This window comes from Ursus maritimus, unplaced genomic scaffold (assembly GCF_017311325.1).
Source record: "Ursus maritimus isolate PB19 unplaced genomic scaffold, ASM1731132v1 scaffold_3, whole genome shotgun sequence".
Lineage (NCBI taxonomy): Eukaryota > Metazoa > Chordata > Mammalia > Carnivora > Ursidae > Ursus > Ursus maritimus.
The window spans coordinates 84,511,736-84,528,834 of NW_024425563.1; the positions used below are offsets into that span (position 1 = coordinate 84,511,736).

At 39.2% G+C, this 17,099-nt stretch overlaps 1 protein-coding gene across 1 annotated transcript in view; it reads left to right on the top strand.

Annotated features, from left to right (window-relative positions):
- Nucleotides 1–36: 36 nt before the first annotated feature.
- Nucleotides 37–17,099, top strand: part of LHFPL3 (LHFPL tetraspan subfamily member 3) — a 372,770-nt gene continuing 355,707 nt past the window's right edge. Inside the window, exon 1 of the mRNA XM_040644352.1 lies at nucleotides 37–481. Coding sequence (XP_040500286.1) covers nucleotides 37–481 — 445 coding nt within the window. The remainder of the gene's footprint in view (nucleotides 482–17,099) is intronic.

The following is a 17,099-nucleotide window of genomic DNA, read 5'->3' on the forward strand; positions in this document are numbered from 1 at the left end:
GGGAGGAGGAGGAGGAGGAGGAGGAGGAGGGGGAGAATGCCCGGAGCCGCCGTCGCTGCCGCCGCCGCCGCCGCCGCGATGCTCCCGGCTCAGGAGGCTGCCAAGCTGTACCACACCAACTATGTGCGGAACTCGCGGGCCATCGGCGTGCTGTGGGCCATCTTCACCATCTGCTTTGCCATCGTCAACGTGGTGTGCTTCATCCAGCCCTACTGGATTGGCGACGGCGTGGACACCCCGCAAGCCGGCTATTTCGGGCTCTTCCACTACTGCATCGGCAACGGCTTCTCCCGGGAGCTGACCTGCAGGGGCAGCTTCACGGACTTCTCCACGCTGCCCTCGGGCGCCTTCAAAGCCGCCTCCTTCTTCATCGGCCTCTCCATGATGCTCATCATTGCCTGCATCGTTTGCTTCACCCTCTTCTTCTTCTGCAACACGGCGACGGTGTACAAGATCTGTGCCTGGATGCAGCTCACCTCCGGTGAGTGCGCGCTCACCTCGGTGGAGGCGGGGGGACCGCGGGGCGCCCGAGCCCGGAGGGGCGGGAGTGGGAGGGACGGGGGCCGTGAGCGCCGCTGGGTGCCGAGCAACTTAATCCGCTCCGGCGTTGGGGGTGGGGGCGGGAACCCTGAGAGGCCGGAACCCCCGGGGTTCCCCAGCCCGGCACTGGCGCCTTGTCCCGGGCTTTCCAGAACCTCCCAAGCGCGGGGGACGCCACCCGGGGGGGACGCGCGGGAGCAAGGGCGGTTGCTGGGCCGAGTTCGCTCCGAACTGAAAATGAGGAGAAGAGGCCGGCCGCTTAGTGCGCGAGCTGAGGGACTAAGGAGGGGCTGGCACAGTCCGGCGGAAAGCGGCTTTGGAGAGGTTGTAATGGCAGGAGAGTCAGTCAGCTCTGTCCCTCTCTGGGACTGTTTCTGTCTTTGCTTCAGGAGGGGGTGGTGCTGGAGTGAAACTGTTTCACTCTGTCCCGGGCAGTTATGAAAAATGCATCATCCATCTGGAAATGAGTAAATGCTAATTCTGTTTTGGGTTTCACCCTTTTAAGAAAAATGTAGCTTAAAATGTTCCTTAGCGATTCCCCGAATGTCTAGTCCTCAGTTTGCTTCCCTGTCAGCAAAGGTCCTTACGTTAAATCCTTCAACAGAGATCTTGAGGGAATCAAGATTTCTCAAGATCTCTTTTTGGGGAAGTGGCTTTAGGGAGATAGGTTGAGAGGAAAACCCCTTTCAATAGCATTTCTGATCACTTTTTGCCCGTGGAGTATAGATTGTTGCTAGCTGGAGGATATGAAAGTACTTTTTCTGAGCATCAAAGTTACTTTTAACCCAGAAAGGATGGGGATGCATTTCCCGGTGGCTTCGGAGAGTCCTGAAACAAAACTGACTCTTTTCTCTACTTCCGGTGAAGCGGATTCCCACTCTACTAGCCACCTTGGATGCCCTGACTTCTGAAGGCAGCCTCCTTCCTAGGGCACTTGACACCCTCCTGGTCCAACATTGTTGGGTCCTTTTGATTTTATGGATGATCTGATTGTGGAAGAATATAGGGTATCTCAGGCAGTCAGACTGTCTAATTTGTGTTTTGTTTTATTCCTGTTTTTAAAAGCTGTTACCTTCAAGATTTGGTACTTATTCTTATGCCTGAGGTTTTCTGGGGAGTAGGGATTTGATCCCTGAGTTTACCAGAGTGTTGTAGGATGATTAAGTCCTTAAAGGTGCTGGACAAGACCATTAAGGTTCATGATCTTGTATGGCTGGTTGATATGAGAAACTTGTGGGAGACTAAGCTTGTATTATGGAAGTATTTGCTGTGTATGAAGTGTGTGTCTCAGCTGAGTTTGATTTGCCATGTTCTGGGAACACGTGCAGGTGAAAGGCAAGAAGTGAGCACCAGCAGAGAAACACGCCCCTCCCCTCCCCCACTGTTATCCTCCTGAAATGCTCCAAGCACCCCACAGACACCCTCTGTTTTTATATATAATGTTAATTTTTATGGCCATTTCAGGAGCAGACTAACTTTGAGATTTGGAATAAATTCACATATTACAATTGTTCTTGACATTTGGCTCTGGTTTGACTTTGAAGACAATAGGACATTGAGGATGCAGATGTTTTAGAAAAAGAATTGACCCTGCACAGCTAATTTTAATTTTTCTAAGTCAAATGACCTATTTAAACTGATGATTCAAATTAGATTGTTTTTCAAAGGTCTGAAAGTAATTTGCAGGTAATTTCTCAACAACATATTCTTAAATATTTTATCTTTATGAGTTTTTGTACTCTGAACCCAGGTTTTTTTGCTGCTGTTGTTGTTGTTTTATTTTAAAAAGGAAAGAAAACTATCGAAGAATTACCATCTTTGAAGTTAATACAACTACAACTATTACAGTGTTTTTTTCTTTCCTTTTTCTGGAATAGAGCACACAGGAATCATTCTGGGGTAGTGAAATATGATGTCATGTTTTCAGAAGTTTGACATAAATATACTATCCTATTTCCCATATGTCAGTGTAAAATGTGATGATGGCCTGCATACTGATGATATTTGGACATTTCTGGACTTCATTTTTGGAGGAGTGCAGGTCTTTAAGTTCTAGGCATACTTTCTAAAATCTCTATTTGCAATTTATTTAGCATTTTATTCCTGGATAAACCACAGAAGGACATAATTTTATTTATTAATACAATTTATTAGTTAAGGAAGAATAATTACGATGACAGGCAGTTAAGTCAATTATGTCCACAGATTTTTAAAGAATGGGTTATAGAAGATATTTTTGAAGAATGTCACTTTTATCATGGTTTTCTTTTTTCAAGTCTCATGGCACTAACAAGAAATTTAGCATAATGGAAGCTATTTGCAAAGTTTAGGTTCTAACCTTTAAACTATTCCTCTTTAATGTTAAGCCCTCTCATACTTATAATTTAACTGTAACTTGGCTAATCTCAAGTGTAATTTGCAAGCTATGGAAGATGAGACTTAATGTGCTATTTGCTTATTAGAGACTGTTTAACCCTCCCTGAAAGTCAAACAATTAACTTGTGTATTTAGGTATCTAAGCCTTTTCACGTAGTAATGTCGTAAACCAGAGCCTAGTAGAACATAAAATCCCATATGAAATGATAAGAAGATGATGAAGCATGAGACTTTCTTGTGGCAATACAGCACCAAGAGTTATTCTTTTTATGATTCTGAACAATGAACTAGAAAAAGTACTTAATGTATTGGACCTGAAAATGATGTTGCTCTTCTATCTAGAAACGCGAAGCACATATAATTAATGGTGCTATTATGAACACCTTGCCCTGTCCCTCTCACTCTCCCCTGTAAATCGTTATTAACCTCAATAGAGTGAAGCTGCTGAATTAGGAGCTAATATGTCATACTGCTTGTGGATGTAATCCTATGCTTATGGACCATGCCTAATATAAAGACCGAATACATAAAAATAATACATAAAATAAGTAATTACAATCAGAGATGCAAAATTTTCCTAATCTACAGAGAGACAACTTGAAGAAAGACTTTTCTTTTTTTTCTATGTATGATTTCTCTGACACTAAAAGAAAAGAGGTAGATCTGTAATTGGTCAAGTAGGGTAATAAAGTCCAGATTTTTTTTTTTTTTTTTTTTTTAATAATCAGGATGGAAAGGGAATTTTGTTGCTCTGGGAACTTGGTTCTCTGTTTCCATGTTTTTGTTATTTAAATCAGTGTTTTGGTCTGTTTCCAAGTCTGTTAATAGCCAAGTCTCATAAAGGTGTTGTTTTGTTTATTTGTTTTATTGACTATAAACCATGTCTGGAATTGTTTCCAGAAGCCCAAGTGTTAACCATTATAGACCAAAGAAATCTTTTCTTTTTTTTTAATAAGCTAAAGCATGAAGGGGTGCCTGGCTGTCTCCATCAGTAGAGCAGGCAACTCTTGATCTTGGAGCTATAAGTTCGAGTCCCACATTGGGTGTAGAGATTACTTAAAACTAAAAAAATCTTTAAAAACAAAATAAGCTAAAGCATTAAGGTACAATTTAAGGTTTTTTAGACATCCACCATAAACTTCTTGGTCAAAAGCAACAGATGAGGAGGTAATTGCTTTCTTCTGTGAAGAAGGGGCACCAGATCCAGGTTGGATTTTTTATTCAGGAGGGATAAGGTTAGGAGAAGGGATTGCATTTGCCATGTCCCTCCGCTCTTGTCATTTGGAATATACCAACAAGAAGGGCCACCAAGATGGCAAGGCTCTATGGCAAAGGTTAAAGGCTGAATTGCTTAGTTACTTTCCCCAGCTTCCCACCCTTAGTTTTCCCCAGCAATTTTTAGCCAACTTGCTTTCTTAAAATGTATAACTTTGTTGTTTAGGTGAGATGAGAATCATCAAGAAGTAATCACTACATTCCTTAGCCTGCAAGGAGAGGCTTTGCAAGGTTATATGATAACTATCTCAAGGCACCTTGCTCTTTTCTTACAGATCTTACCAACATTTGAGATGATAAATGTGTTTGTGTGTTTATTTACTGTCTGTCATCTCCAGTACATGGAAAGTTCCATAAAGCCATGTCTGTATTTCTTCATATCGTATAAAGGTCAAGATCATGGACACTGGAGTAAAAAGATGTGGGTTTCAACCCTGGCTCTGACACTTACTAAGTGTATGAGCCAGGGTATTAATTTCTCTGGACTTCAGTTGCTCATCTGCAAAGTGGACATGTACTTACCTCAGGAGATTGGTGCAAGGATTAAAGAGTGAATGTGTCTGCCGAGATCCGTGCCTAGTGCGTAGTAAGCAAGAACTATATGCGTGTTAGGTTCTGGTTACTGTTCGTGTGCTATTACTGCTATATCTTGGCACACAGTAGTATGTACATGTCATATACCAAATAGTAGATATCCAATAAATTGCTGTTAATAAAGAAAGAATGAATGATTAATGGGGTGAAAAATGAAAGGTGAGTTTAAAATTCCCACGTGCCGTGTTGAGAAGTGAATGTCGTATATTCTCTGAAGCCACAATGCTCGTCTTTCTCACTGGTTTGTGGCATCAGCAGTAATTGCATAAAAGATATTTTCCAACATTCTTTGACAGCGGTGATTGTGACTCGACACCCTAATTCATGATGAACTTATTCCCAAATGGGGGTCTTTTCTGATGCGGGGATAATGATCTTTATTACAACCATAGGACATAATCAGTTATATCTTAGGATCCAGCAAATTTTTTCTTAACATTTGATTTCTCATGAAAAACATCATTCAAAATGGAGGTTTTATGTAAGAATCAAAAGATCGGGTTTTCATAAGAGCAGGGACCCCATTCCAGCTTGAATTTTCTTACATATCTTCAGGAGCAATCCAGAGAGAAGAGGATGTATCTTCTAGGCTTTCCTCTTCTCTTTCTGGGCATCATCCAGATGTGGTCTTGGACCTGCCAGGGACCCTGCCCCAGACCTGCTCAGATGCATGGCCTTGTGTGTTCAGAACTGTGATGCTGGTCTCCAAAGAGGGGACCAAGTTGGGATTGACTGGCCTTCAGGACCATCACCAATTTTTGCCATTTGGCTGGTGCTAGGTGTATGAGAAAGTGAGGTCTTGCCTCAAAGAGCTGCTAACCCATCCTATATTTAGAGTTGCAGAATGACCTTAAAGAGGGGTTTTCCAATGGCAGGGCATTCTAAACACTTGCCCAGATGCAGAGGGAAGAGTGCACCATGGGTGAGGGCAATTTTCATTTTCTAACAACATGTTCTACTTCTAGAATTTCCTATTTACCAAGTCAAACTTAGAAGAAAGTGATTTGAAATGAGAATTTAGAAACTGTTTTCTTTTTCTTTTCTTTCTATCTTTTTTTTTTGCTTTTATGCAGTGCGACAAGAGATCTGACAATTGAAGAGATGTTGAAAAATATATTAATGTGAATGTCAAAACAAATGATTTTTATAACAGCGAGATTTTAAGTGAATGTCTGTGAAAAATAACAGACCCTGTATAACCCGTGCAGTATATCGTTAGGTGTTTTCTTCCTTTGGTGCGAGACTGCACATTTAACAGCTTTTTACGCATTGAGAAGTGTTAACAAGGTGCTCACATACTTCTGTTATGCAACAAATAAATAAATAAGTAAATAAATACGTAACCAGAATGTGGTATCAGATGCTTGACACGAAAACAATAATTTAGTGATTACCACTTACGTTTGGTATGATGTAATCAGAGAATCCAGATGGCCAGGCCAGTGTATTGCATTTTATGTACATACCTTAGAAATCTTTCAAAGTGAGCAAAATTTTCAGTGAAGGAAAGAGCAGAGCAGAGCATATAGCTGTGGGTGGAGCGCGTGGCTCAGTGCACTTCTGTGTGTGGTGTGAGGCTATGGGGAAAGGAGTAGACAGAACTTCAGATCACACTGGTGTGAAGCAAAGAGCAAACACCCTGAGAGAATTCTAATTTGGGGGCTTAATAGCATGATAACTGGGAGAGTTTTAAAGTGTAATTTCCATAATACATTTGAACTTTGGGGGTCAACACCAGCTTTAATTAATGTAATTTTTGCTTATAATGAGTCAACTGAAATTTTTATTTGATATGAGGAAAGACCAAGGAGGTGACCTTTATTCTTAATAATAAGAAGAAGATATTAATAATGACAGAAAGTAAGAGGCTGGTTCCTATAACAAATGGTAGGTAAGTTCTTTGATGGCTCAAACGTAAAACTGTTCTGAAAAGTCATTGGGGCATTTCAAAAAGAAATAAACAAAACAACCTCTGCTAGCATTCTTAATGTTTGCATAATTAATATTATGCAGCTCTCCAATTGTGATTATGATTCTATGATGCTCCTGCGCGGGGTCAGAGCGCCATTCCTGGTTTAAACTGTCCTAACTGTAATCTTGAACACATTTCTCATCTCTTCTGCTAAAATGAAACAGAAAAATGAGTGGTTTGCAAGAGAAAGATCATTTTTGAACCACTGGAGATATGAACCCTGTCTACCTGCTATTGGACAGAATGAAAGAAGAAAGCGAACCTTTCTGAAGTAGGGTTGCTGGCGTGGGATCGCCACACTGGGTCTTGCTTACCTGGATTCTGACATCTTCCCCACACTAGTGAAACCAGAGCTGCAGTGGCTGTAGGGGCTGTCTCTGTGTGCTGAGAAAGGAGAAAGGATCCTAAGTGGGAGACTGAGTGAAATTAGGCTAATCGCATGAAATTTTGAGATTATGACTTATCAGTGAAATGGCTACTGGCAGAGTAGTGAAAGGTAGTGAAATTAATGATAAATGATTGTCGATCAGAAAAGAGGCTTTAGTTCACAGACAGGCAGAACTTAAGAATCGAGAGGGTTCTCCTCATTCTTTGTCAGCTTAGAAAACAATGGCTCACTTAGCTTTGTTATAGAATGCATCACAGGCCCATTTGCTTAAGTGTCTGGAGATGCCTTGTGGAAATCGTCTGGGGGGGCAGGGTGCTCTACATCTCTCTTTTTTGCTTTAATGAAGATCAAGAATAAGGTTGCAAAAATCAAAATGGGAAGTGTGTATCATCATTGACAGAAGGCTCAGTATTTGAGAAACAGGCAAATAGATCCAGCTGTGGAGAATGACGGGGACAGCAAAGAGTGACACCAATAGATGAAGTATGAATAGAAAAGATGAGAAGAAATTATAGGTTGCAGAGCCTGTCGAATTTGATAACATTAAAAGCCTGTTGAGGTTGATATCATCAATGGCTTAAAAATATATTGTCACGGGACAAGCAGAGAGCTGGGATATGCATTATAGTGCAAGGCTGTGTGCAAATCCCAGTTCCCAAGAAGGAAAGATTAAGGCTCTACTGTCCGCACCCCCCCCCAGGAGTTATAATAGATTCTAATACCAAGCTATTCAAAGAGAGAGATGATCGAACTTCCCGTATGGCAGATGAAAATATGGAGGATTAAAATAAGCCAACCAAAGAAAGAAAAGGTCATTGTGAAACTTGATAAATAGAATTCTTATAGTTTCTCTTTGAAAATCTAGTTACAGATTGTGAAGCAAAATTGATTTCTATAATGCCTTTAATGGGGAAAGGGAATTTAGAGGGCGTATTTAGGATAAATATATTTACAGAGCATTTTAAGAACATGGATAGTTGCAAGCTAGACTAGTTAAATTTAAGATTCAGATGATTAAAAACCAGCAATATTATGGATCTTTGTAACGCCAAATATTAGTTAATGGAAGTAGCACTGAATAGTTGGCATTTCTTAAAAACCTTCATGGAGAAAGGAATGCTGCACTGCAGTGTTTTACAAACTATGGTTGGTGACCCTTTGATGGGTCACGACATCAATTGAGTAGATCACGATCAGCATTGAAGCTTAGATTACAACAATAGGAAATGTGAATGCAATGTAGATAGTAAGGGTTTCGTGAAACCTTTATTTCTTAAAATATTTACATATGTATATGTGGACGAGATTACAATGTATAATGTATTGCTTACCTGTAGGCTGTAGTCAAAATGTTTGAAAGACACTATTCTAGAGAAAAGATGATTGTGTGAATTTAGGAAAATAATTATCTGTTCTTTGGAAAATTGTGGAAGTTTTGCACCAATTCACAGGTAATTTTGTATTAGAGGGTAGATTAGTTAAAATATACTTAACCTAAGCATATTTGAGACATTTTTCTTTGCTTTTCTTTCTTACATTAATGACCTTGACTGTAGATTGTAGGTGGATTGAAAAAGAGAATTATTTTTCCAGCTGTGATTCGACTGGCCATTCATGCTATGAAAAATGACATAGTCCACCTCTAAGCAAACATTTAAACAAGTGTACTTAACCCAGTGCCAAATGGATATAGACTCAAAAGCTTTTAGGAGTTGGAAGGATGTTAATAATTATTTAGCAGTCTCTTCATTTCCTAGGTAAAGAAATAGTAATGGCAAATACTATCGAGCAACTACCATTTGCAAAAACCTTTAGTATATTTAGCCTTAACAGTAATTCTACAAGGTTATATCGTCATACCCATTTCGCGGATGAAGAAATTGAGGCTTAAAAAATTGTTGAGGGTCTCATGCCAGTGAGTGGTTTGAGCCAAAATCAGACTTTCCCCCTTCCCTGCAGAATGTTGCCTTTGAATCTGAGAGAAATTAAGAGTCTTGCCAAAATACACCTTGGTAGACTTGAGCCTAACGCATCTGATTCCAAGTGCAGTTCTATTTCTACTACTTTCTTTTGTCTCTGACTTGATGTGCTTTTGGTTAGTGTATGTCTTCAAAATGCATTTTCACCATGCTGTATCAAGAAAAGGGGCTGGTCTTTACAAGGAAAATAATTGCCAAATGTTTACAAGACTTTTCTCTTCAAGCCTGCTAAGGAGGCTTCCTTTTCATTTCCCTAAGCTAGGGCTTGGGTGGTTCTTTACCCACAGCATCCTCTTGGTTACACCTCTGATCTCATTGCTATTATTTTTAGACTGAATTCCTATAGGCCAAGGGCTCCGTCACCCATTCTTGCCCTGCATCAAATGCAGAAATGTTCTTAATAGGTTTGCTTACCAATGGCCGTGGTAAAGGTGGTGATGCCCCCGGACAGGATCATCAAATCACAGACACAGCTCCAGGAAGGTTGATAATAGACTTGGACAGCTTCTGGAGGCATAGGGTGGGGAAGGGGACCTGGGCGTGTGGTCAGAGGATGCGCATCTCCGCTTGACCACTTACTGGCTGGATGACTTTGAGCAAGTCATCTAACTACTCTTGGCTTTTCATTTTCTTCACTTCTTGCATTTTTCTAAATGTATATATTTGTGTTGCAAATACATAGAGAACACAAGTTATGAACATCAAAAATTTATCACCTGCAAACTAGTAGCTGCACGTTTACCGACAAAGCAAATGTTAGGAAAACCACCAAAGATAGGGTGCGATTAAAGGAGAAAGCAAATAAAGAACAATCCTAGACAGACAGGTATCCAGAGTTTGATTTCCACAATATAATGAGACTTTAAATACACCTATCTATTAAGATTCTCAGGATTATTGAATTAATGCCCACGAAACACTTATAACTGGACCAGGCACATAGTAAGCCCCCAATAAATGTTAGTTAAGTCTACTGTTGTTACTGTTACTCTACTACCACCAAAGAGAGCAGGGCTGGAGGGATGGTTAGGATTCAGAAAATTTAGTAGACAGAAAAATGGAACTCAAAATACCCAACTTAAAAAAGGACAGTTCCGTTTCACAACTTGTGTACGCCAGACCTAACTTGTTCTGAGGATCCAGTAAGATAATGGCTGTGAAAGCCTTTTAGAAACTGCTCGGTGTTCTATAAATGCCATTGTGCTTCCTGTAATGGATTTCGTGCATTACTAACAAAACACTATCTTCAGCTAAGAGTTTAAGTTGGTGTTAACAGGGTCTAGCTTTTCCATTTTATTTGTCTAGAGTAATGACTCAAAGTAACAAAGATGTATTTCAGAGATAATTTTGAACTGTTTAATAACTTCAGCTAAACAAACTTAAAGAAGTCATGTTTTGAAGACATTGTGGACCAGACGATTTTGATTATGTCAAGACCCTTATAAGTATTTAAGTTCCTCCCAAATGATAGGGAAATATTATCAGATATTACTCAAATTTATTTCCTCTTGACAGTCATCAAAAGCAACATTGAATATTCTTGATCTTTAGTAACATCATGCAACAGGAACAATTTAGAAGTAGCATTTGTTTTCTGTGCGGTTTTAAAAGTAGCTGTAATATATTGAAAATTAGGTTTCTCAATATTGTGTCTGTGAATCTTTATTTTTTTTCTTCCTAAGCAAAGAAAGTAGTGATTTAAGATTCTTAGATTAATGCTCAAATGGAGATTGTTGTTCTCTTTTTCATTAACACGTTAATTCCTTGAATTTCTGTAGCTTTCCTAAAGAAGGTAAAACAAACTCAACATTGCTTCTTATTAATATTTTCATTTCAATTTAAAGTCATCAGCTATTGTAAGAAGAGAATATCAGTTTGTTATGACTGCAAGTATGACTATGACCCAAACCACTGAACTGAGTAATGAACAAATGAACATCGTCTCTTCTGCATAGTATCAAGATCCCATTTGTAGTAAATATCCAGAGTTGATGTTGACAAGAGAATGTGTTAAATAGGAATGCTCCATCAAACTCTGCTTTTAGACATGCTGGTGAAGAGATGTTTGGCGAGCACTGCCGGGCAGTGTCCCACTTGTGTCCTGGAGGTCGTAACGAATAGCTCTTCTCTTCCTGACCTCTCAGTCTGCTGGAAGGGGCTCTCCAGCAAGATGAACTCACATGGGGAAATGGGCCAGGATCTACGCAGCCCTTCACTGTACTGAGACCCTCCACTGAGTGCAGGATGGGCTCTAGAGGGAGCTCCAGCCCTGTCATCTTGTGTTTTTCAGAACTTTCCCTTTTATAAGGTCAGGTCCTGAGTCATTTTCCCCCTGATACTCCTTGCAAGGTAACATTTTAGAGAGTAGCGAGTGGAGGATAAAATATGAAGGGTGAGAAAGAATAAGAAAAGGGATTCATTCAGAATACATGCGGTAGAACGGAGAGCTCCTTTATCTGCCAGGAAAAAGCCAACTCCTCCTGGACTTTTCTGTAGCCCTTTGCCTTTATATAAATTCTCTGGAATTACTCTCTGTAACTTATCTGACCTTTAAAGAAGCTGTTGTGACTTTTCAGTGGCCTACTTTTCTAGAGGACTCATTGGGGTGGTCTTTCCCCGTCGGAACATTTTGGCTCTTTTTTTCTTAGCCTGGAGATGGATTCTTTGGATGACTTGGACATCACTGGAGAATTAACAGGTCACTGGAGACCTGGTATAGTAGGTTACTAGAGAATTCAAAAGAAGTAGAAGAATTCGGAGCTGCAGAATTTGAAACAGCTGTTTGATCTTGGTGGTCATGAACTAGGCATTACGGTTGTGTCTCTGCAACAGCTTGAGCACATTTTGGAAATGAAAAAAAGGAGAATTGGAAATTATATTCCTTGGGAAACTTTAGGGACTGTTCGGAATTTAAAAATAATGTTTATAGTAACTCAGACTATGGACCCCAGCCATAGGCAAATAATACTTCATAGGTTGAGAATGGAAAACTGAACACCTAATTTCATTACTAGCTCCTACCTACATACTCTAGTCTCTATTTCCTTAAATACAACAAAATAAAAAGAAGGAATGAGTGCCTGCTGTACTCACACATAGTTGTCTCCACTAGAAGCCACTCAAAGAACACACACATTCCTTTCTTCTTTTCTTTTCTTTTCTTCTTCTTTTTTTTTAAAGTGGGAGTTGAACTCAATCTGGTTTCTATTTTATCTCTTTGAGAACCTGAAGCGCAGAAAGTTCTTTGGAGGAAAATTCTTTGGAGGAAAGTGCACACTTCCTGCTCAACGCCAAGCCTTTTTTTCCCCATCTCATACTCAAAAAGTGTTTAAAAAAATCCTCACTAGAATTTCCCCTTATTAGTCCCGATGCCCCCTCTTGGGCCCCAATGCCAGCCAAAGTGTGTGTGTCTGAACAGGCCAAGCAGAAAATCTGGAACTCTACTGGTACTGTGGTTTAATACAGCACACTAGCATTGCTGTGGGACCTCTTAGAATTTGGGGGCTGAGTTTAATGTGCATAGAACAAAGGGGAAGAGTTCTGCAATCAATAGGAGTTCATTTGACAAGGGCTGTTCCTTTCCACTGTGTACTATTAAAGAATAGATTTTTTTACAAAAGGTTTCTAAAAAACCAACCTAGTGATTGTGAGAGGTGGTCCCCGAACACTGAAGTTTTAATCATGGTAGATTTATTTAGGAAATAGAATGAGTTTCACATACAATTCTTCCTCTTTAAGTCTCATGGTGACATGAGCAGTTCATTTGGAATTTGTTCCCAAATGCGTTGAAGTATTATCTAAGTTTAGTGTAGAAATATGACTTATTCGGAGGCAAGCTTGAACTTGTCCAATGAAAGAGAAGGTGATTTAAATTTCTACTGTAGTTACCACATTATTCAGACTAGCCATCATTCTGGTCTTGCCAAACATTTGCAGAATGAATCATTGTTTCAGTTCATCTGCAAACACATTATGAATAATATACTTTATATTTGTGTGTGCGTGCCTGTGTGGTTTTGTATGTACAGTTTAAAAAAATAATAATAAAATACCCACTTGTGTATCCACTACCCATTTTCCTGATGATATCTGCCCAAAGGTAGCCACTTCCCTGAGTTTTGCGTTATTAACCCACATTCCTTATAGTTTTATCACTAATGTGTGTATTCTGGAGTCACAGGTTAATTTTTTACTGTTTTTTTTTTTTTTAAAGATTTAATTTGTTTATTTGAGAGAGGGAGACAGCACAAGTGGGGAGGCAGAGGGAGAAGCAGGCTCCCCACTGAGCAAGGAGCCCGATGCGGGACTCTATCCCAGGACCATAGGATCATGACCTGAGCTGAAGGTAGCCGTTTAACAGACTGAGCCACCAGGCACCCCACCATTTCTGTTTTTAAAGTAAGTGCTTTCAGTATTTCTCTGTTTAATATGACCTATGCAATAGCTGCAAATACTATTTATTAGGTTGAGAAAGTTCACTTACATTCCTCCATTGTTAAGAAGTTTTTAGATTTTGAATGTATGTCAAATTTTATTAAGTGCTCTTTCGGCACCTACTGAGATGACTAAATGAATTTTTGGAATTAATCAATACTGATGAGATACTGTGATACTGGATTTTCTAATGTTAATGCATTTTAAAAACAAAGCCAACTTTCACACCCCTAGTGAGACTCAGTCTCTAATACCTTATTTTTCCAACTATTTTCATGAGTTAGGTTCTGTGGGTTTTTTGTTTGTTTATTTGTTTGTTTTCATTGTCATATGTCTTCATCTAGTTTAGGTATCAGGGTTATGTAAGATCTGTAAAAGTAGTTGAGAAGTCTCTTTTTCTGTTCTTTGAAAGAATTTGTGTATAATTGGAATTATCTGTTCCTTGAGTATTTAGTAGAATTATATTGTAAAACTGTCTGGGCCTGGTATGTCTTTATAGGAAGATTTTTAAACTACTGATTACATTTCTTTAATTGTCTTAGAATCAGTCAGGTTTTTAATTTTATCTTCAGTCAGTTTATAAAGATATATCTTTCTAAGAATTTGTCCATTTCGCATACATTGTCAAATTTATTGGCATAGAGCTTTTCAAACTATACTCTTATCATTGTATAAAAACTGTTTGCTTGTGTCTTCTGTTTTCTTTAGATCAATTTTCTGAAAAGTTTGTCAGATTTATTAGTTTAGAACCAGCTTTATCTTTGTTGTTCTTTTGCATTGCATTTCTTTGTTTGAAGGCATTAATTTTTGCTTTTAATTTTTATTTTTTTCCCTTCTATTTTCTTTAGGTTTATTCTCTTATACTTTTCCTAACTTTTTAATTGGTTACCAAGTTCATTAATTTTTTATCTGCTACAAACTTATGGAAAAAACTCCTTATCTATAGTGAGACTTTTAAAGAGACCATCATTAAAAATTTTGATCGGGAATTATATGCAGCCATCTCAAGCATGACACAAAATGAAAAATATATATGTTCTTCATGAAAGAAAGCTCAAATTACATATTTATATTTTATATTGGGTATATTCAGTAAATATATTCAATATATTTAGTATTTAACACTTTATATTCTATGTGTCTGATATGAAGTAAATATGAATGTTTTTGCAAAATCACATGTACATGTTCCCATTTATTCTAGCAATTGCTATTATAATAATATTATTTTCTGTGTGGATCATAATATGAAAATATGAGAAGACACTCGAGATTACTAATGATCAGTGGATGGCACCAAGGTCATTATTGGCTTTAGTGCTCAATTGCTTCTCTGGATTTTTGTTTTGTCTTTTTCCTTACCTATAAGGGATTTCTCTTACTTTGCTATTGCTCAGCCATGCATGTGAAAAAAAAAAGTTTTGAACTTTTATCCAATATTTTTAGGTATTCTATTTGGGAGTATTTTTTTGGGTCATCTGATCTGCCATGTTGCCCAAAATGTGGATCCCATGGATAATATTCAGTTGGCTTTGCTTAGTTCTAGGGCCACATGGACTCTAAACTTCCAAGTGCCAAGTCACCAATTTAAGCCATTGCTGAAAGGGGAAACAATCAGAGGAGTGTGGATTGATGTATATAAACTAATTATACTTTCTGAATCTACTGCTCAAAATTCATGAATGTCCCATAGTGAGTTAGTGTCATAGTTCGTTTTCTTTCTTTCTTTCTTTCTTTCTTTCTTTCTTTCTTTCTTTCTTTCTTTCTTTCTCTCTTTTTCTCTTTCTTTCCCTTCCTCCCTTCCTCCCTTCCTTCCTTCCTTCCTTCCTTCCTTCCTTCCTCCCTCCTCCTCCTCCTCCTCCTCCTCCTCCTCCTCTTTCTTTTTTTTTAGAGAGACAGAGAAAGGGGGGAGGGCCAGAGGGAAAGAGAGAGACAGAATCTCATGTGGGCTCCATGCCCAGTGTGGAGTCTGTGGGGCTTGATCTCACAACCCTGAGATCATGACCTGAGCCAAAACTAAGAGTTGGACGCTCAACTGACTGAGCCACCCAGGTGCCCCAGGGTCATATTTTTCTTTTCTTTTTTTTTAATAATAATTTTTTATTATGTTATGTTAGCCACCATACAGTACATCCCTAGTTTTTGATGTAATGTTCCATGATTCATTACTTGCGTATAACACCCAGTGCACCATGCAATACATGCCCTCCTTAATACCCATCACCGGCCTATCCCAATCCCCCACCCCCCTCCCCCTGAAGCCCTCAGTTTGTTTCCCAGAGTCCATAGTTTCTCATGGTTCATTTCCCCTTCTGTTTACCCCCCCTTCCTTTTTCCCTTTCTTCTCCTACCAATCTTACTATTTCTTATGTTCCATAAATGAGTGAAACCATATGATAATTGTCTTTCTTTGCTTGACTTATTTCGCTTAGCATTATCTCTTCCAGTCCCGTCCATGTTGCTGCAAATGTTGTGAAATTGTTCTTTTTGATGGCTGAGTAATGTTCCATTGTATATATGGACCACATCTTCTTAATCCAGTCATCTGTTGAAGGGCATCTCGGCTCCTTCCACAGTTTAGCTATTGTGAACAATGCTGCTATGAACATTGGGGTGCATATGGCCCTTCTCTTCACTACGTCTGTATCTTTGGGGTAAATACCCAGTAGTGCGATTGCTGGGTCATAGGGTAGCTCTATTTTTAACTTTTTGAGGGACCTCCACACTGTTTTCCAAAGTGGCTGTACCAACTTGCATTCCAGGGTCGTATTTTTCTAAGATGAACTATGCAGTAGGAGCAAAAGAATGGGTCTCCACTTCCAATGACATATGCATTTAATGTAGATTCCTCTTTGTTTTAATAAAAAATGCCAAATTACATGACAGAAATATTGTCATTGGGTTCTCAATCCTTTTATTCTTTCATTCATTTATTTATCCTTCCCTATTGTATGCCTAGTATATGTATTAGAGAAGATATGAAGTCTAAAACACTTCTTTTTTTTTTTTTTAAGATTTTATTTATTTATTCGACAGAGATAGAGACAGCCAGCGAGAGAGGGAACACAAGCAGGGGGAGTGGGAGAGGAAGAAGCAGGCTCATAGCAGAGGAGCCTGATGTGGGGCTCGATCCCAAATCACCGGGATCACGCCTTGAGCCGAAGGCAGACGCTTAACCGCTGTGCCACCCAGGCGCCCTGTCTAAAACACTTCTTATGTTAAAGATCTCTTTGTGGTTGGTTTTCTTCTTAGGTTTGGAAAGAATTCTGAATTCCTAAGAAGAAAAAATGTGGAGGCAGCTATACCATAGTAGAGAAGTGCATAAGCTCTGAAACCAAAACATCTGGGTTTGTGTGCTGGCTGCTTCATTTACAAGGTCGTTGTATGACCTTGGACCAGTTCCTTAGCCTATCTATGCTTCAGTTTCCTCCTCTGTAAAGTGAGGATAAATAGAGAACCCATCTCATATCTGGAAAACAGAAGACACTCATAAATGTTAGGAGTGAGTACGACCATCATCAGTGTTGTCGTCATTATCATC